Genomic DNA, 20,050 nt, shown 5'->3' on the forward strand with positions numbered 1-20,050 from the left:
TTTTGAAGATTTTATTTGATTCTTTTTAGCCTCTTCATTTGGATCACTGTTTATTTTACCTGCATGTTTCTGCATTTCATCTATCCTTCCCCGCAACACGAAGGCACGTTGACTGTGGGGGGAGGAAATCAAGCCTAGGACCTCCGGGGGACTATGACGAATAGTCCCGGAAAGTCATTCTGAGTTAGGCTCAAACTCGTCATTCATGTGGATTGGACACAAGACCTTCCGCTTACAGGTGAGAAGGACTAAACTGTAGTGTTACAGTGGCGTCGCAATTAATTTTAAAAACAAACAAATCCACGATATGTAAGTGTTTAATGAGTGTAAAGCTGTAGCTTAATCAATAGACGTAATCATAAAACTACATGACTAAACCAGTGACATTTTCCAACCAAAAAGATATAAGAGCGTGTGATCTTTGATAGACAGATAATTCAAAAACAATTCTCCATATCACCAGACACCAGGTCCAGTCTGAAGAGGTTGTATAACACTATTATTAGCAAAATGAGCGAAAGATAATTTCGCTTCAGTTGCACCTCAGTAGCGAAAGGAAGTATAGCAAAGAAACTTTACAAGCTCTAGTCACATGATTCATATCTCACGCCACCATCAGGACTTCACCTTCTGAACCTGTCAAATTTGGAAATCGTTCAACATATAGTCATATGGAAGTGGGAAATCTATGCAAATGGATGCAAATAATTCGGAATTTTGGATGTTACATTGCTCCAAAATCTCGTTAGCCAACTGCATCATTGATTCTGTGTTTTCAGCCATAAAATAAATCCTCTCTGCCTCTTTCATTTGCTCTGCTGCCAAATATGATCTGTATTCTGCTTCGGCAATGCTATGTGCAGCAGCCCGCGCTGATTCCTCTAACATATCACTACTAACACTCAAGGAATCGGTTTTCACCTTGTAGCAGTTTTGAATCTACATTAGGATGACATATTAATTTATATAAGCTGATATTCAATATCGATTTCATAAAAAACAAAGCTTGTGAATCAAACATCGATAGAGCCAGATAAATCCTGGGTTACAAATATCGAGTGAATAACTTGAGATGAAAAATATTAGAAATATCAAGCAATCACCTTTTCAAGTTTGTCTTGCAGAACCAGCCTTCTCAACCTACCTGTTAATGACCTTCTAAAATTTTGGGGGACCTCAATCCTTTGCTGCAGGAGTAATTTTATCATGGAAGTCAAGTGATTATAAAACGCGAAAATTAGTATCTAACATTAGCACTTCATACATCATCAGAGACATCAACAGTGAATTGGAAGCTTTTCCTTGTAAATTCTTTTTGGAAAATCTCGTTCTCACCAGCAAACAAGTATAAAAAATATATCTGAAGGTAACCGAAAAATATAATGAGCTCGAAGGGTATTGAAATACTAACTTCGATTTAGGTATTATCTATCAAGTAGCTAATATGAGAAATAATAGGTTTACCCATAAGGGAACTTTTATTAGCACTCCAAAAATCTAATTGTGCACTCCTCATAAGAGTATTTTTCTTTCTAAATATAGAAAGTTTGGAGTACACAATTAGATTTTGGAGTGCCAATAACAATTCCCTACCATGATTAATTGGAACATAAATCTACAAGAGTTTATATATGAGCAAACTATTATCCTTCACGCAAGCAATTATCATTTCATGACCTTACCACTCCAGTCAACATGAGAATATACAGCTTCCTACTGAGACAACCAATTAATAAAAACTTAGAAGATTCTTTTTATTTCATTTTTCTTAAATAAATAAATAAAAAGACATCACAAATTTCAAGCATACCTCAATATAGCTAGCAATAGCACTAGTGTCCAATCCATTTGGATCTGTTGAGGCTGAAAGAGCTTCAAAAATCATTGCATTGCACCTAATATATTGACCAAAATGAAATTAAAAACTAATACTAATATTGATAAAAGTACTCTGGCTATTGGAGGTACTGAATTTTATTATATGCAACGGATAAATGTAGGTATATATAAAACAAGGTACAAAAAAAATCATTCAATATACTATGTTTCTTTATTGTAATCAACAGATCCTAAGTTTGACAGGCTAAAAATTAATAAAGCAAAAAATTATGGCTAACCCTGGACTACACCATCATACAATATGGTTCCGGAATAAAGCAATGCAAGCCGCCCACTCGGCTAATTGTTGCATCAAGTAAAAATTGTTGCAGAAAATAGCTTAATAGTCCAGATTATGCACCAGAATTGCAGTTTCTATTAGGATGGGGTATTTCTTCACTGGGGTTGTCTAAGAACATATTATGACTATAATTTTAAAACCTGACAGTTTCTAATTGAAGATACTTTGGCATCATCAACAATTAACTCCTTTCTTCTCCCCTTCACCCTCACTGATTAGTTAGGCTGCCCCTCCCCATAACTTTGCCAATTCATAAGAGTCTAAAGAGCTATATCATTCCGCATTCCAGTTGTCTTTTTTCCACTCATCATTCTCACATGGAAACTGAGCAAATTCCAGTCACGCAGTATCACTGCAAATATATTCTGTGAAAAACCCAGGTAACTAGTTGCATATTTTTCTAATGTATTAATAAAAGACCAAGGCAAGGAGAAACAAATATCATACACTGGTGCAGGAATTGCATCAGATAAGCCGGTAGTCGAATCATCCGCAACAGGAGTTGTATCACGTCTGACTGGAGTTTCTGTTGGTGCATCGCGTCTGACAGGAGTTGCCGCTGGTGCATCACGTCTGACTGGAGTTGCTGCTGGTGAATCACGTCCGCCTGGAGCTGCTGCTGGTGAATCACGTCTAACTGGAGCTGCTGCTGCTGGTGAATCGCATCTAACTGGAGCAGCAGCAGAAGTCTGGGGAACAGACACTGGAGCAACAGTAACATCTTGGTTTGTTCTTGTTTTTGGCCTTGATTTTTCCCGGGGACCCGTGCCACTAACAGTCATATTCCTCCATTTGTCCTATACAAGCAAAAATCAATTTGAAACAGACCATAGACATAGTAATCATCTAGAAAATGTTTCATACCACATTAGATACAGTCTACCAATAGTTCTGATATAAAGCAAGATTAGTTCATTCAAATAACATCTTGCAATTGGCGGTCAAATTGGCGATTTCAAATGCTTTTCATACAAAATTACACCATTCGCACGATTTTCATACCATTCTCAAAATTATTTTCATGCCTATATAACATGTAGCCAACTGATGAGGGAAAATTGAAAATCAAGTAACTCAAAGAGCGGCTCCCAACTATCCAATAAGCGGGCGAATTTCGAACCTAAGTCCTAAATCAACAAACACTATGCCAGAAACATTTAGCTATTTGTAGCTCTAATGGGTACACCATTTTAGTCCAAAACTCCACTAATCCAGACTCAGCCATGCATCATCATTATAATTAACTTTAATCACATCACAAAACCAGGCAATTTACATTCTCTAATCTCGCATTTGATTAAAAAAAAAAAAAAAAAAAAAAACCAAAACAAATAAAACCCATTATTTCAATATCACAAAACATTCAAAAACAACCACCACAATATACAGCAAATTCAAATTTTGGATTTTCCATATACACATCGATATATATGAATATATAGAGGAGAGAGAGACCTTGAGATCAATATTGGAGCGAGAGGAGAGGAAGGGGTTGAACTCGGGGTCCTTCTGGATGTCCTTCCACTTGCCAGTGCCGTGTTTCCTAACCCCCGCTCTCAGAGCTTCTTCTTCCTCCACCGTCCATTTTTGCTTCGGATTACCCATCTCTCTCTCCCTCCGTCTCTCTCTCTCCCTCTCTCTCTCTCTCTCTGTATCAGCAGCACAGAGCCTGTGACTGCCGCGAAGAAGCTTTCACGTTTTCTTTCTCAAAAAACGAGGGTTGGCTTCCGCACCACTTCTTCAACTACATATTGAATCAAAGACGGTTCTTGAACGGCGTCGTTTGAACTGGATTCTGTGCAGATCTTATAGGCCCGGTTCCGTAACTTTTGGCCCATTAAGAAAGGCCGCGTCCATGACCAAGGCAGAGGCTTCTAAGGCTTCGTTTGGCAACTCAGACTGTACTAACTATTTCTGTCGGATAGGATAAATAGCCAACGGATAGTACTGACTAAATTAGTCGGGTGTTTGGTGCAGTATCGGACTAATGGCTGTATTATTTATACCGTGTTTGATATTGAACCGGATAGGACAAGGAAAAAAAATATATGACAAATCTTTGTTTGTTTGTTGAACTTTTCTCATATTTATACCTATTGAAAACCACATAAATTTTCAAATAACAAAGAAAAATAGTATCAAATTTCACAAGCAAGATATGCATTTCTCATTCTTCAAGTTCCATTAAAAATTAACACGAAATACTATCAAATTTCATACCTCTGAGCTACTAAGAAAGAACAAATAGGCACATGAAGTACTTCACCTAAAAGCACTTAAATCGTAAGAAAGTTGGAGAACAAACAGATTAACCGCACAACCCAGTTAGCTAAACCCAGTAGAAATCAAAAAACGCATGCAGCCACACAAGTCCGACTATTGAAATATCAAAACATCACTGACAATCCATTTCTCTAAAAGCATCAGAAACTCGATGCCCAATTCACAAAACCCACCCAAATTTGATCCTGGTGGGTGCAAAATCTTAAACATACATAGCAAAAATAAGAACCCATATGAATAAAAATTGGAACTTTATACCCAAAATTGAAGAGGCGTACCAGGCGAGCGCTGCAGTTTTTGGGTAGCCGGAAAAAAGCAGCAGCGTAACGATAAAGACGAGGAGAAAGTTGGGGGCAAGTGGCGGGGAGAGAGAGAGAGAGTGAGTGAGCTTCTGGAGAGGAAGATAAAGCGTCTGGAGAGGAAGGACATAGTGAGAGAAGCCAGGGAAGAAGAATAAGAAAAATGAAAAGACGAACTGTGATGCAAACGAAGAATAAGAATTTGAGAAGACGAACCTGGGATTCAGACGAGAGAGGAGTGCGTCTGGAGAGGAAGAGAGAGTGTCTGGAGACCATCGTCTGGAGAGGAATGAGAGAGCGAGAGAAGCCCGACTAAATTATACCATGCTTTTGGACGGTATAAGGAAGAGGGTGAAGACCGTATAAAAAAGGTGGGTCCGGATTATTTAACCCGGTGCTTATTTAATCCAAACGGACACCAAACACTGTACTTCGTATTATTAGTACTATTCGGTGCCTTATACGGTGTGCCAAACACGGCCTAAATGCACCGAGAAATTTTATCAATACATCCTTGTTTTTTACTCTGTAATTATACTTCTACCAAGAGACTTCTGTTGCCAAAATTAGATTAACCGAAATCAACCCAATTAAGTCCAAATTTTAATGCTCGCAAGCGTACAAATCGTTAAGTAGTATAGTAGGCAAGCACAAGATCGTTCCAATTAAGATTGAAACAATTCTAATAATATAACTTAATTTGTATTGCACTTGAATTGAAATGGAAGAATTGATGATTTGAGAAAGAACTTTGAAATTGTAAACATAAACAAAAATCAAATGAGCTTAAATAAATGACAAGAACAACAAAGAAATCAAATTATAAATCAATTGTAAAAGACACTAGAACATCTGATTGACCATAACCAATCCAACTCAATTCCTACAGTTAATTATTAATGAGTAACCATCCAAATTGACAGTCTAGTTCCTCTAATTCATATAGTATCCATGGCCTCTAGATTACTATGTATACTCATATGTGCTAACAATGTATGGCATCTAGATTACTAAACACACACGAGTTCATTAACGATTTGAGAACTACTTAAGAGACCGCATAAAACCTAGTGTATGACATCTACATCAAGGAATTCATGGTACCATTTGCAAGACACTAAAACCGAATTAACAACATGGCATCTGTGTTAACTTGCATCAAATACACTCAACTCAAACCAAAGTGGTGGCCAATCACCAAGATTAAAATCAAGCTCATAAGCACGACAAAATGATACTCAACTTGAATGAAAATTCATAAATAATTAAACTGAGAAATTAAGAATTCATCGTTAGGGCCTCTGTATTTAGATCTCGTATAAATACTCAGGGGACTTAATCGGAAATATTATTGAATTTGTTTGTACCATACTTAGGGCCTCCGTATTTAGATCTCGTATAAATACTCAGGGGACTTAAATGTAATTATGTAATAAAGGAAGGGGCAAATATGTAATACGTAAGGAGCCCTTATTCTATAAAAGGACCCCTTACCCTCACAATTGAGGAGGTCAACTCTTAGGCCTAAAGCCCTCTCACCCTCTCACATCCCCTCTCACATTACAGAGGTTCTCTCCCTCACAATCCTCTGAGAGAAATACAATATCAGTGTAGGCATAACCCAAACATTGGGGTGAACCACGATACATCTTGTGTTATTTACATTTCTTGCAGATTCACGGTTGGATTTACGTTGTCCCAAGACCTCTGGTTTTGTGCATCAACATTTGACCCCGTCTGTGGGAATCGACACAAAAAATTACGTCGATTCTCTTTCAAGTTTTCACCTTTGTCGTGAATTTGCAAAATCACAAAAACCCAAGAAACCAAATCTCTCTCTTTCTCCTCTCTCGGTCAGTCATACATAGAAACAAAAAACAAAAAGAAAACCTCAAAAAGTCTCTCAAACTATCTCTGGCTCTCCACACATAGAGAAGGAAGAGGTACGATTTAGAATCAGAAGCATGCACAGAATCTCCATCGCCATGGTCCGAGCCCTTCCACCTTCGTTGCTCTTCATAAATCGGGCTCAGCCGTGCAAGTCAGGATCCCAAACCTTCTAATCTTGGTGCCGAGACACTCACATAAGCCTCGAGATCGAAGACGACACCAAGTTCTCAAATCCAAGAAGAAACGTTTGGACCCCCATCACAACATCATCATCTGCTCTTGCTGCCGCCAGTTCAGCCTCACCCTCAGTCTCCGCCTCTTCAACAAGTGAGACCCACTCGGACCTCCGGAAGAATCTCTAGGCGCCGACACCATTTATGGGTAGAAGATCCGGTCTGGTAATCAGAATCGGGAAGCCTGATACTGTTCTGATGGAGCTGGCAAAGGCCATAGGTGCCGACACCATTTATGCGCACATAGAGGTTTCAGGGTTTAAAGTTAAAGAGGAGGAGAAGATCGAGGCGGCAATGAAAGAGGAGAATATGGAGGTTAAGTACTTTTGGGGAAGCACTCTATACCACGCGCAGGATTTGCCATTTAAGTTGGAGGATATGCCGACGAAATACGGCGATTTTAGAGAGAAGGTGAAGGGATTAGAGGTGAGGAAGACGATTGAAGCTTTGGATCAGATGAAGGGTCTGCCCTCATGAAAATGGCGACTGGGTGATGACTGGAGAACCGGAGCAGAGGCCTGCCTCATTAATTCAAAAGGCATGTTGCCACTTCCCATTACAGCTGGCATGCCAACTCGATTTGCGAATGGTTGACCAAATACTAACCAATCCTTTGTCGACCTCTTACTAACCCACACAGGGACACCATATCCATTTCCTCTCTCTCTAGACACTCTTTGTGCTCTCCGCTCCCATTCTCTCCTCAATTTCTCACTTCTTTCGATACCAGATCTCATCTGTCGACGACAATGACTTCCCTCGCCCAAGCTTCTGCTGCCCTTTCCACCTCTTTCAAGCCCGCTTTGGCACCTAGCAGCAGGAGCTCTGGTTTGAAATCAGTTTCCTTTTTCGTCACTGGAAAGCGTTTTCCATCTCTGAGTTCTCAACCTGGGCGCCTCCAAATTTCTTGTGCGGCCAAACCGGAGATTATCACAAAGGTGTGTAACATAGTGAAGAAGCAGCTGGCTTTAGCTAAAGATGTGGATGTGTCTGCTAGCTCAAAGTTTTCAGAACTTGGTGCCAATTCTCTTGACACAGTTGAGATTGTGATAGGGCTTCATGAGGCATTTGGCATCACCGTGGAGGAAGAAAATGCCCAAACCATCGCCACTGTTCAAGATGCAGCTGATCTGATTGAGGATCTCGTTGCGAAGAGTGCTTAATGAAGTTTGCAGAAAACCAACACAAACATGAAGCTTTCGAGCCAAATTGACGTGAATCATGAGGTGGGTTCTTCTGTAAATGATTGTTCTTGGTCTCTGTTCGATGATCTTTATTTTGATACAAGCTATAACGGTTCTGAAGCCCATCAAGAGCAAGATGATCCCTAATTAGAATCAGCAGCGGCAGAGGCGGATCAAGTCACCGTGGAGAAGGCCCAGACATGGCATACCGTCGACCAGGAAAGCCATGAGAGAAGGGTAACTTTTTAGTTAGCTGAGTTGAATCTTACTGGTGGACGGTATGGGTGTGTTTGTTGTAAAGTAGGCATGCAAATCTGCAAAGGAGCATGCTCTGAAAAATGGACCCATTATTCTTGAAATGGACATTTACAGGTACCATGGTCACTTTATGTCTGGTCACACATGATGAAATTTCTGGCATAAGGCAGCCACCCACGTTTTCATACATGCAAGTGGAGAAACAAAAGCAAAAGAGAAAGCAAAATGAAGGATTAAACACCCCACCAGAATGATGTGATTTACTTTTCTTGATGTGATTTATTTTTCTTATCTTTAGAGACATCTGTATAAACCCCATCAGAGGGTAAAAAAAAAAACATCAAGCCCAAAATAATGGGCTGGAATGTTATGTGGAGGGCCAAGACCCATATGCCCAAAAGAGCTAGGCCCTATGGCGCCAAAATTATCCGGCAACCTGCCGCCCTTATAACCAACCACGTGATCAAAAGTACGCCCAGTACTCCAAATTTATTCGGCAGCCTGCCGCTATTATCACCAACCAAGTGATCAAAAGTACGCCCAGTACTCCAAAATTATTCGGCAGCCTGCCGCTATTATCTCCAACCAGGTGATCAAAAGTACGTCCAGTATTTCAAATTATACATGAGCATTACTCATGTCAATCATACATAAACATTCATGAGCATTACTCATATCAATCATACATAAACATTCATGAGCATCACTCATGTCAACATCCATGAGCATCACTCATGTCAATCAGCTTCAAAAAACTTCATTTATAAAAGCTCTAGCTTCAAAAGCTTCATTTACAGAGCTCCAGCTTTAAAAGCTTCATTTACAAAAGCTCTAGCTTCAAAAGCTTTATTTACAGAGCTCTAGCTTCAAAAGGTTCATTTACAAAAGCTCTAGCTTCAAAAGCTTCATTTACAGAGCTCTAGCTTCAAAAGCTTCATTTACAAAAACTCTAGCTTCAAAAGCTTCATTTGCAGAGCTCCAGCTTCAAAGCTTCACTTGCAAATCTTCACCTACAAAGCTTCAGTGCAGGATATACAAATACCGCCTCCGAACAACCGCTACTTCGGCCCATACATGGATTCAATTTGAAGTCTCCAGCCAACATACTCTATTGACCGAAGACTTGGGGGATTACACTATGTACTATATAGTGGGTCTCATAAAAAAATACTTGGGGGACTTAGCCCATTATTCATGTATTGAGAAGCGAGCCATTATTTTATAAAAGGGACTCCCTCACCATCATTAGAGAGCATCAACTCTAGCCCATTATTCATGTATTGAGGAGCGAACCTTTATTCTATAAAAGGGACTACCTCACCATCATTAGAGAGCATTGCCGCCTATTGAGCAACCACCTCGCCGCGAGCATCAACTCTAGCCCATATTTATGTATTGAGGAGCGATCCCTTATTCTATAAAATGGACTCTTTCACCCTCAAATGCCGCAAGCCGAGCCAACCAAGACAACATAAGCCATAAACCGAGTAGCCTTACAACATGTGCTACTTCTAGTTGAGCATCATTTCACTTTGAGCACCGCCTCATATCAAGTATCAATTCAAGACGGCATCTAGTTACTTCGGCCCACACATAGACTGAATTTCAAGTCTCTAGCCAAAAGACTCTCTTGACTGAAGACTTGGGGGACTACTGTTTGTACCATACTTAAGGCCTCCGTATTTAGATCTTGTATAAATACTCAGGGGACTTAAATGTAATTATGTGATAAAGGAATGGGCAAATATGTAATAAGTGAGGAGCCCTTATTCTATAAAAGGACCCCTTACCCTCACAATTGAGGAGGCCAACTTTTAGGCCTGAAGGCCCCTCACCCTCTCACATCCCCTCTCACATTACAGAGGTTCTCTCCATCACAATCCTCTCAGAGAAATACAATATCAGTGTGGACATAGCCCAAACATTGGGGTGAACCACGATACATCTTATGTTATTTACATTTTTTGCAGATTCACAGTCGGATTTACGTTGTCCCAAGACCTCCAGTTTTATGCATCAACATAATTCATAAAATTAAAAGGAAAAAAAATAAGTTTAGAAAAACCTGAAAATCTCTTGCTTGCTGTTGCCTTCTTCCCCTTGATCTCTACCTGCCGCAACCTTTTTCTTCCATCATCTTATTTTTATCTGCTTGCTTCTTCCCTTTATTTCCTTTCTTCAATGATCAATAATGATCAGCCCCACTATTGATGAATTAATTCCAAGCACTCCAGCCGTTCCTCTTTCTTTTCCTTTGATATAACCGACGAAAGCTTAGCACCAACGTATTCTCGATCTTGTGCCTTTTCAGTTTACTCACTGTAATATGTCGTTGGCTTCTTTCATGGTCTTTGCGAGAGAAAGGCATGACTAATATTTGTATTAGCTGCGCTGAAAAGAATAGGGTTTTCCTTCTCACTTTCTTATAAATAGTCATGTGACTAATGGGAGGATAAGGGCAAAGCTCTTATGAATGCAATTCCTCTCTCTTTTATCATCCTTCATAAAATTCAAATGATAGAAATGTATTACATAATCCAGTTGCACATGTAACAGCTCTTAATATGTCAACAGACAAATAATTTAATAATTAGAGCAAGGGATCAATGACAACCAAAACATTCTCCAAATTCACTTGACTAGCAATTATAGAATTTTAATATGATTTTTTCCATCTCATTAATCTAGCCACAAAACACAAGAAACATGCAATTCCTTTCATTTAAATAAAAAATATCACAGGAAAATGTTATTCTCGGGGTAAAGTAGGTAGAATAATTTGCGCTTATCAACTTCGATAGGATAGCCTAGTTAAGAGGACAATTCTTACATCATATGAGAAATGTGTGGAGTCCGACCTGAAAGAAAATATAAAAAAATTATAAAATGTACGTTACAAATAACGTGTACTTAAATTATTTTTTCTATTCACAATAACAAAAGAGAATTGAGCCTCTAGTATTTAAAGTATTTATTTTCAATATTAATATATTGTTTTGAGTAAAGATGCTTTCCACATGAAATGATCAGAAAAAGGAAGTTTCAAAGGGAACATGTCTGGAGTGATGAGGCTGCCGGCTTTCTTTCCTACCATCCTATCTCTCTTTTTATGGTATGTTTTACTCATAAGAATGAGAATATAAGGTATGAGTATTTAATTTATTTCTAATATTTTTTTTTGTTTATTAACACACAAAAATGAATAAATAAGTGAGTCTTAATTTAAAATATGTACCCATTTTCAATTTTAATAAAGTATCATTACCAGTAGTGATATGTTTATCTTATGTTTGAACAATTTAGGTGTCATTCCCTCTTTACCCCATATCACTCCAATTCCCAAAAATATAAGTAAATGTTAACGTGAAAAGATGTTCCAAGTTTGAATTTAGTTCCCAATTCAATCTTTTACACCCTTGTCATCCCCATTCTCACGACATGTTCAATACTAATTAGAACGTGAGCATTCAACTTAAAACTATTTAACAAATATGACTTTAGCCCCTGAAATTTACTTTTCTCCACATAAAACCCGTCATAAGTTTTTTACTCAAATAAATCCTATTGACTAGATTCCACATCAGCAAATTCATTAATTATATTTGACTTTACACATATAAAAATTTTCGATGCCCAAAACACCCCTATTTGAATGTTTGATATACACAAGTAGTTCCATACATATTGTAAGGGAGAATTAATGATTTTACCAAAATAATAAATAATAAATTTATTGCCTAATATATAATAACAACAAAACATGCCTAAGTCACATCCCGGCCCGGGCCCCCATCACATCCCGGGCTCGACTTCGCCGTAACATGATATTGTCTGCTTTGGACCCTGACCACACCCTCAAGGTTTTGTTTCTAGGAACTCACACGAAAACTTCCCAGTGGGTCACCCATCATGGGATTTCTCTCGCGCGAACTCGCTTAACTTCGGAGTTCCGATGGAATCCAAAGCTAGTGAGCTCCCAAAAAGCCTCGTGCTAGGTAGAGATGAGAATATACATATAAGGCTTACATGATCCATTTCCCTGGGCGATTTGGGATCTTACACCTAATATATGTAATAATACATGCTTATTTAAGTCAATAAATTATATTTTACATATAAATGTAGGTAAATTATTTCACACACATATATATAACAAAAAAGAAAAAAAGAAGCCTGGTATATGTAAAAATTCATGCAAAATAATTTACCTACAAAAAATGTTATTTGATTCAGTGCACCTACTATTCGAATTTTAAAATGTTAGATTGCTTAAAAAAAGCAAAATAATTTCCCCACTATATGTAAAATACATGCAAAATAATTACCTACATAATATAGCAAACCCAATGTATGCAAGATAATGTACCTACATAAAAAAATATTATTACTTTATTCAATATTATTTTACCTATTATTTTGTACATATAATAATAAAATGTGCCCAATATATATGATGATACATACAAAATAAAATACCTACAAAATATATGTTATTTGCTCATCATAAATTTACATATAGGTAGATTAATTAGTATAATATGTTTGATCATATATGTAGTACTGTTGTTTGGGCCCAAAATATTAGTTTGGGCCGAGTGTAGAGTCATTCTCGGCCCAGGAGGCCTTACGACAAGGTTACCATGGAGCGTTTAGTTCGTGGGCTTTCAAACCTAGATCGGTTAAGCCATACTGCAAGATGAGTCGAATCCTGGCGCAATAAGGAGTCTCGGCGAGATTAATAACCCGGAAGTGAATCCGGCTTGATGAAGGGATAGGTTCAAAATCCTGATGGGAGTAGGAGTACTCAAGGGGATGTTTGATTAGAAGAAGAAATCCTAATCCGAGTAGGTTGTTAACTCGACCTAGAAGGTACATTACTACTATAAATACAAGGCGCTGTGCAGTGTGAGAAGCCCTCAAATTCAACACACAACTGCCCTGCGCAAACTCTCAACAACTTGAGATTTTTTATTTTCTCTTTTCGCTGACACATCTTCCGTTGGCATTAACAGCACTGTGAAAGCAACTGGTGATATCTTCAGTCGACATAGATAGCTCTGTCGCCGTAGAATCAGCCGATCTCGCAACATCTTCCGTTGTCATTAACAGCACTGCGGCGAGGACGGTTGGTTACCTATCCAAGTCTCGGTCGAGAAGGGTTTCCAAATCCTTATTGATTGAGGTCATCTCATTAGCCTTCTCGGTGAAGTGAGGTGTTATAGCTTACTGAGCTCGACGCATTGTACGTCGAGTTATTTTATGATTGGATATTCTCAAGTAGGATTTAGAGTTCGGCATTCAGACGACTGAACCACGTTCACTATTAAGACTCATATCTGCTTTGAGTATTTGTGCCCTTACACTTTGGTGTCGATTCGGCGTGAGTTTACTCTGACGAATACCATCATTGTGACCAAATCCAACGACGACGATTCATGAACTTCGTAAGAATAGTAGCCTTGTCTTCAAGTTCGAGAACCCAAGAGGCCGAGACGTGTTCCTTTCTCGGCCGCAATCGCAAGACTTAGAAGTCAGCTGCGTACCCAACGCAACATCAACAAATTTACTCATTGGCCGAGCTCGGCCGACGAGTTGGCACGCCTCGCATTCAATTGAAGGACGTAGTTAGCTCATAGATTACTCGGTCTGTGCACCACATAGGCTTGGTAGTTTTTAGGGTCAACAACTGTACACACACACACACACACACACACACACACACACACATATATATATATTTGAACGTATAGTAGTACTATATATATATATATAGGTAAACTATATATATATATTGAGTTTATGGTAGTACTATATACATTTGAACATATATATGTGTGTGTTAGGGGTAATAATATGCAATAAATTATTTGTTCATTGTAATTAAGGTGAGTAATAATATTTATTGATTTATTTTGAATTTGTGGTACAAGTTGTAAATATTTTGTATTAATAGGTCAATTACTTTCCTACATGACAATCATTTTTAAATTTGGGTTTTATTTGGATGTTTATAATTAGGTGGGTTTTTATATAGGAAATAAGAGTTGCAAGGGTCTCTGAGGCACATATAGGAAGATATATAAGCTGGTACCATGGACTGCGTTGCGGCAATGACAGCGTCGTTTTGCTCGACCTGGAGGGTGAAGAGAAGATGAGGACTGACGAGTAGAAGGGAAGGTCCTTTTTTCCGTTATGGGTTGTGCAACAAGGTTTCTCTTCTGCGAGTGAGAGCTTGTGCGGGAGGGGCAGGCACCGGTGTGAGCATGACGGTGAAGGAAGGGTTTGCAGATGGGGAGGATTTGGATGAAGAGCGGCGGGCCGAAGCTACTTTTAGATCAAATGCTGTAAAACAAGGCCATGGCGAAGCAGCCCAAGCTCGCTGACAAGGTTTATCTCTCTCTGTCTCTGTCTCTGTGGCTCTGTGGCTTTTTATTGTATGTGTATTTAGTGAAATATGGGCGAATGGTTACAGAATTTTTAACCGCAAATAAAACACTAAATATCTACTAAATGACACTACGTATCTTCGACTGCAAGTGCACTGTTAGTTTCTGAAAAAACTAGGGTTTACTGATATTAGGGTTAGCAAGAATGCATGCATGTGGAATATGTTGGTAGTTCAAATGCAAAGTTGATCTGAATATAGATTTGATTTACAATGGAAGCAAAAGTGGTTCTTGACAACCATAAACATTTTTAACTACGTTTAGGATTAGTATTTCTGATAACTCATATATTTCGTGCATTTATACCATCCATTTCTAAAGTCTTTGTGATGTTTTTGTATTAAAATTATGGCATTTTACCTTACCTTGTGTTAATATACAATTATTTTTGTTTTAGCATTGTTTTCATTAAAGTGGAGCAAGTGGAGCACTAATTGTGAATTTAAATGGTTGTAGGAAGTGGAGAGACTGACGGGGATGGCAGAAAGAAAAGAAAACAGAAGGCAGAAAACGTGAAAGCAAAAGAGCAGTGAGAAGATAGAATAAAAAAAAGAATGATGGAGGAATAAACAAGGGAATGATGGAGGATTAAAGAAAGATAAAAAAAACGCAAGGCAGAAAACTGGAGGAAGGCAGAGAGCAAGAATCAGGCGCAGAAAGAAAGGATATAGGCACGTGGGACTGACATAGGGAAATAAAAAAAGAAAAGAAGGCAGCAGAAGCACAATGTGAAAGGTGCGGAATAACAGCTGCTTGGCAGCGTGGAAGAAAAAAAAAAAAAAGGAAAGCTGCCTCTTGCAGCAAGAAAAAAAGGCAGCTCGCATGAATAAAAAGACACGGGGAGAGGGGGGAGACGAGAAGAAACCGAGGGGGAGAGAGGCGCAGGAAATGGGGGAATAAGACGCAGGTCAGAGAGAGACAGCAGCACTGATTGGGAAGAAGGGCAGGCTGACTGAAAAGAAAATAAAAAAAGAGAAAAGAAAGTCAGGAGTGCAGTGCGAAGAAGCGTAGAGAGAGGGGAGAGACAACGGCAGAGAGCAGGGAGAAGAAGCTTCACTCCATTTTTCTTGGTTTTATCTTCTCAAACCCATGTTTAACTTTTGGTTTAATTTGATAATAATGTGTAACTAATTTTTAGTAGTTAGGGGCTGTTTTGAAGCCCCGAATATGATTGTAAGTTTGTTGTGATATTTTGTTTGAATGACTTTTATGAAAGGATGAAAATTGTTTCACTACTTATGTCATTGATAAATTCTTTATGTGTTTCTATGGATGCATACATAATGAGCATATCTAGGATTTTAATGTTATGAATATATGTATGCCTGCCCTTGTTGAATGAGGACCTTCATATGTTCTAGAGTAGCACTTGTTAATTGTGGTTAACATGTGAACCGATTTCTAGGATAAGTAAGACAACGCCAGTACTTACGATGCCTTGTGATGACTCAAACTCTTTTTATTCTTAATGATTTCTACTTGTTAAATCTATGAACACACCATTCTAGATTGCATGCTAGAGACTAAGTTAAGTTGAAAACGCCATTCTCTTAACATACTACGTAAGAAAGAGTAATAGGTTGTGTTCTAACAGTGAGCCAACTTGAGCATCTTCATCCGGAAATAAAAGGGATTTGAATGAAACATAACATACTTACATGATTATTTGGTGGTGGATAGCATGTCCCCTAACTCGTTTTCTTAACTTGTGAATTAAAATCTATTGGTATTATTTAAAATCTGTTTCTGTACTGTTTTTGTACGATTTAATTTAAATAGCAAATCAACTCCAAAAATCCCAAACATTTGTGAGACTGTCGTACTGTGTGTCTAGTTTATGTGTATAAAATTTCGTTGCATTTGGATAAGTGTAAGTTAGTTTAATAATTATTGTTCGGTGGCTGGTCAGTGGAGACAGCCACCCTGTTTTTGTGACATTTTTAAGTATTTGGATAAAACAATCTTCTGCGGGAAAGACCCTTATTTTCATATGCTACAATCGACAAATTTTAGTGTTAATAAGGAAAATTAATAGGATTATTGTGTGCTACTTTGTGGTGCGTTAGGATTAGTAATGCTATGTATTTGTACCATACTTAGAGCCTCTGTATTTAGACTTCGTATAAATACTCGGAGGACTTAAATGTAATTATGTAATAAATGAAGGGGCAAATATGTAATAAGTGAGGAGCCCTTATTCTATAAAAGGACTCTTCACTCTCCTCATTTGGGGGAGACCAAGATTGAGGTCAGGATTTAGGCTATGGGAAGAGAGAAAATAGGCTAGAGAGCACACTGCCTCTAGCCTTCTTGTATGTTCACCATTCAGAGTGAAACAATATCAACATCAGTGTGGACGTAGCCCAAACATTGGGGTGAACCACGATACATCTTGTGTTCTTTACTTTCTTGCAGATTCACGGTCGGATTTACGTTGTTCCCAGACCCCTCCAGTTTTGTGCATCAACATTTGGCGCCGTCTGTGGGAATTGACACGAAAAGCTATGTCTGTTCTCTTTCATTTTTTCACCTCCACTGTGAATCTGCAAAAAACCTAAAATACACCGAAAAACGTCCCACCAGTTTCTTTGAGAAGCAGAATCAGTACCTCTAATCTACTTCCTGAAGGATTTATTTTGAAAAACATGTTCATTTGAATAACATCTATAGCATGCAATTAACAAATTAAAGGCGGAATCATGCTTGTATGCATTCAAAAACAAAACATTACCCATGAAATTCAAAGCCTAGTAGATTGGTGAACCAATAATCAACTCAAAACAAAGTGAGTTGAAATTAATACCTTTGTAGATTCCTCTTTGCATAAGCAAAGGCTAATCACCCAAAGAGATAGGGCCTTCATTCCTTGCTTCTTAGATCCATGGATTTGGATGGAAGAATAGGTTCTCCAAGTTCCAAAAATTGAGAACCTCTAAGTCTCTTCACCAAGGTTTGATTGTAGAAGAAATGAGTGACCTTGGAGTAGTAGGATTGCTAGATGTACCCTCCAAGGTGTTGGCCTCTTTAGAGAGAAAATGGAGAGACAATTCTCACCCATTTTTCACCCAAAATAAACCCTTAATCACATTAATGAATATTTGGCTATAAAGTCATTTATATAGTCACTTCTTTAAGTGACCTAAACAACCAAAACCCTAATTCATACACATATGGCCGGCCATTTAGGGAGTTTTGGGCTTTTGGGCCTTAATGAATCTTTATTCATTAAATTGTCATACAACTTAAGTTAATGGGCTTGACGTTCGAAGCCCATTGGGCCTTAAGGTCCAAAACTATCCCGAAGTCTTTAACGAACTTATTCGTTTGATTAATTAACATATTAATTAATCCTTGCCATAAATAAATGATTAAACCATTTAATCATTCTTACTCATTTCCGTTTAATCTTCAATCTCTACCTTTTATGGTGTGCGATCCATTAGGTTCCTTTTAGCGAGGCAGTGGGCGATTAAAACAATTTTACATCGATTGTGAATTGAAACAATTTTCAATTCTCCCTTTAGTGGTTATACACGTATAGGGCTTCCACAAACCATGGTTGACGCCTAGCAGCATGTCATGGTTACCCAAGCTAATCAGAAGAGGTTAGAGAACCTATTCAGTTCGGGATTACAAATGCAATACGGTCCTTCTCTAATCTAATACTCTTGACCACATTGTTTGGTATGATAGTTTATTTACTCATGTCTACTATCCAATGTGAATCGTTTGCTTATATGATTTCCTTGAATGTGATTTGGAACGCATTCCCCAATCTCATTCATACTCTGGCCAGAGATTCCAAATCATATCATAGAGTATTCTCCCTCAACTGTTTGAAGGTTAGAGATCCCTTGTTGCGCATTTACTTGTCTCCATAGCTAAGTGGCTTAACCCCAACGATGCCGTGACACCCCTAGGGGGTGAATTAGACATAATCAAAGATTAAGGACTTAACCACAAGACAACTGTGATGCCTCAGGTCAAAGGACTACTTTGCATTATCCCAACCATGAGTTCTCATGTGACATGGAATATAAGAACTCTTCGTTGATCACGTTCAGTGAACTCATTCTCTTATTGAGCACCTACGTACTTGTCTTGATGTCACACACACCAATGACTCGAGACTAGTCACTCTCCCTGAGAGAAGACACAGTACGTACTGATCTTAACGGACTGTCAATGCCCAATTGGTAATCCTATGATCAGGAACATTTAGGATGTGTCTATGAAAGAATGGTCTCATTAATCTAACTTCATTAGATTGCATTCTCCCAATCACATATTCCTTGGACTTTATCGTTTAAGCATATAACATTTATATGAGACGGCTCAAACAATAATCTTTGCCCTTTATATGTTAAACTAGATTAGTTTAACATTTGAAATGTCCGTAAAGTATCATCATATGATTGGTTTTAGGGCACATTTCCAACACTTCCTTCTCATCCAAGAACCACCAGCTAAACTGTCGTACACGCTTTAAACCTCCAACTTCAATCCCCCATCTCTTATCTGTTTTCTCTCTCTCTACCTTACTCTCTTTAACTCTGCTTTCTCTCTCTACCACTCTCTGTCTCAGAGTGTCCTTAAACCGCTTGGAAACTCGCTCGCTGGCGGCTCGCTCATTCATATCGCCTTCTTAGGTTTCGTTGGTTTATTCATTTGGTGCGTTTGGCTATGGCGGACGAGATTGTGGTGGGGTCCGCTAATTTACCCGTGAAGAGGCCTAGGGAGGAAGAAGAAAATAGAGCGGAAGATGCTACTTCAGCCGTGTCCATGGAGACTGACGGTGGCAAGGAGCCGGATTCTGTCTCCGCTGTTATTCCCGGCTAGTTCTCTAAGATTAGCCCAATGTGGCCAGACTCCAGACATCGTTTAGAAGAACCAGAGGAATAAGAACAAGACAAATGGGTTTTCTCCAAACCCTCCAAAGAACCCTGTGTCAGGGGAAAAAAGAGGATTCTCTGACGCCATTGATGGGTGTTCTAAGAAATGGGTTTTTACCGTGACTAATGGATCTGAGGTTGATGTGGGTAAAGCAGTAGGCTTGAGTTCTCCATTAGCCAAAAATGAGGTTTCTTCTGTTCCTCTGTCGCCAAAGCCAACAGCTCAGTTGGAGAAGAGGAACACTCAGGCCTCTGAGCATGCAGTTGCTTCTCCTTCTTGCAAGTCTGTTGATCTCACTCTCCTCCACTTCACCACCGACTGTCTCTCTCTACAGTGTCAGCAACAACGGCGTTACCACCTCCAAATTCTCCGCCTTTCAACCGAG

At 38.8% G+C, this 20,050-nt stretch overlaps 3 protein-coding genes across 3 annotated transcripts; 2 read left to right on the top strand and 1 right to left on the bottom strand.

The window, feature by feature from the left end:
• Positions 1-386: 386 nt before the first annotated feature.
• On the bottom strand, positions 387-3,911 carry LOC126603621 (single myb histone 3-like). Its single transcript, XM_050270534.1, has 6 exons — positions 3,635-3,911; positions 2,627-2,976; positions 1,811-1,895; positions 1,104-1,187; positions 729-939; positions 387-636 (listed from the first exon to the last, which is right to left on the bottom strand). The coding sequence occupies exons 1-6, from the start codon at positions 3,782-3,784 to the stop codon at positions 605-607; spliced, it is 912 nt and encodes a 303-aa protein (XP_050126491.1). The 5' UTR covers positions 3,785-3,911; the 3' UTR covers positions 387-604.
• A 3,117-nt stretch (positions 3,912-7,028) lies between these two features.
• Positions 7,029-7,361, top strand: LOC126602726 (blue-light photoreceptor PHR2-like). Its single transcript, XM_050269616.1, has one exon. The coding sequence runs from the start codon at positions 7,029-7,031 to the stop codon at positions 7,359-7,361; it is 333 nt and encodes a 110-aa protein (XP_050125573.1).
• Positions 7,362-7,600: 239 nt separating this feature from the next.
• Positions 7,601-8,072, top strand: LOC126604690 (acyl carrier protein 1, chloroplastic-like). Its single transcript, XM_050271978.1, has one exon. The coding sequence runs from the start codon at positions 7,634-7,636 to the stop codon at positions 8,045-8,047; it is 414 nt and encodes a 137-aa protein (XP_050127935.1). The 5' UTR covers positions 7,601-7,633; the 3' UTR covers positions 8,048-8,072.
• Positions 8,073-20,050: the final 11,978 nt, after the last annotated feature.

The sequence above is a fragment of the Malus sylvestris genome, chromosome 15 (assembly GCF_916048215.2).
Source record: "Malus sylvestris chromosome 15, drMalSylv7.2, whole genome shotgun sequence".
Classification (NCBI taxonomy): Eukaryota; Viridiplantae; Streptophyta; class Magnoliopsida; order Rosales; family Rosaceae; genus Malus; species Malus sylvestris.

Coding starts and splice junctions, on each gene's coding strand:
- LOC126603621 (XM_050270534.1), bottom strand. CDS start 3,784: ATGGGTAATCCGAAGCAAAAATGGACGGTGGAGGAAGAAGAAGCTCTG. Junction 2,977..3,634: donor GCTCCAATATTGATCTCAAG/GTCTCTCTCTCC, acceptor TTGCTTGTATAG/GACAAATGGAGGAATATGAC. Junction 637..728: donor TAACGAGATTTTGGAGCAAT/GTAACATCCAAA, acceptor CAAATTTGACAG/GTTCAGAAGGTGAAGTCCTG.
- LOC126602726 (XM_050269616.1), top strand. CDS start 7,029: ATGGGTAGAAGATCCGGTCTGGTAATCAGAATCGGGAAGCCTGATACT.
- LOC126604690 (XM_050271978.1), top strand. CDS start 7,634: ATGACTTCCCTCGCCCAAGCTTCTGCTGCCCTTTCCACCTCTTTCAAG.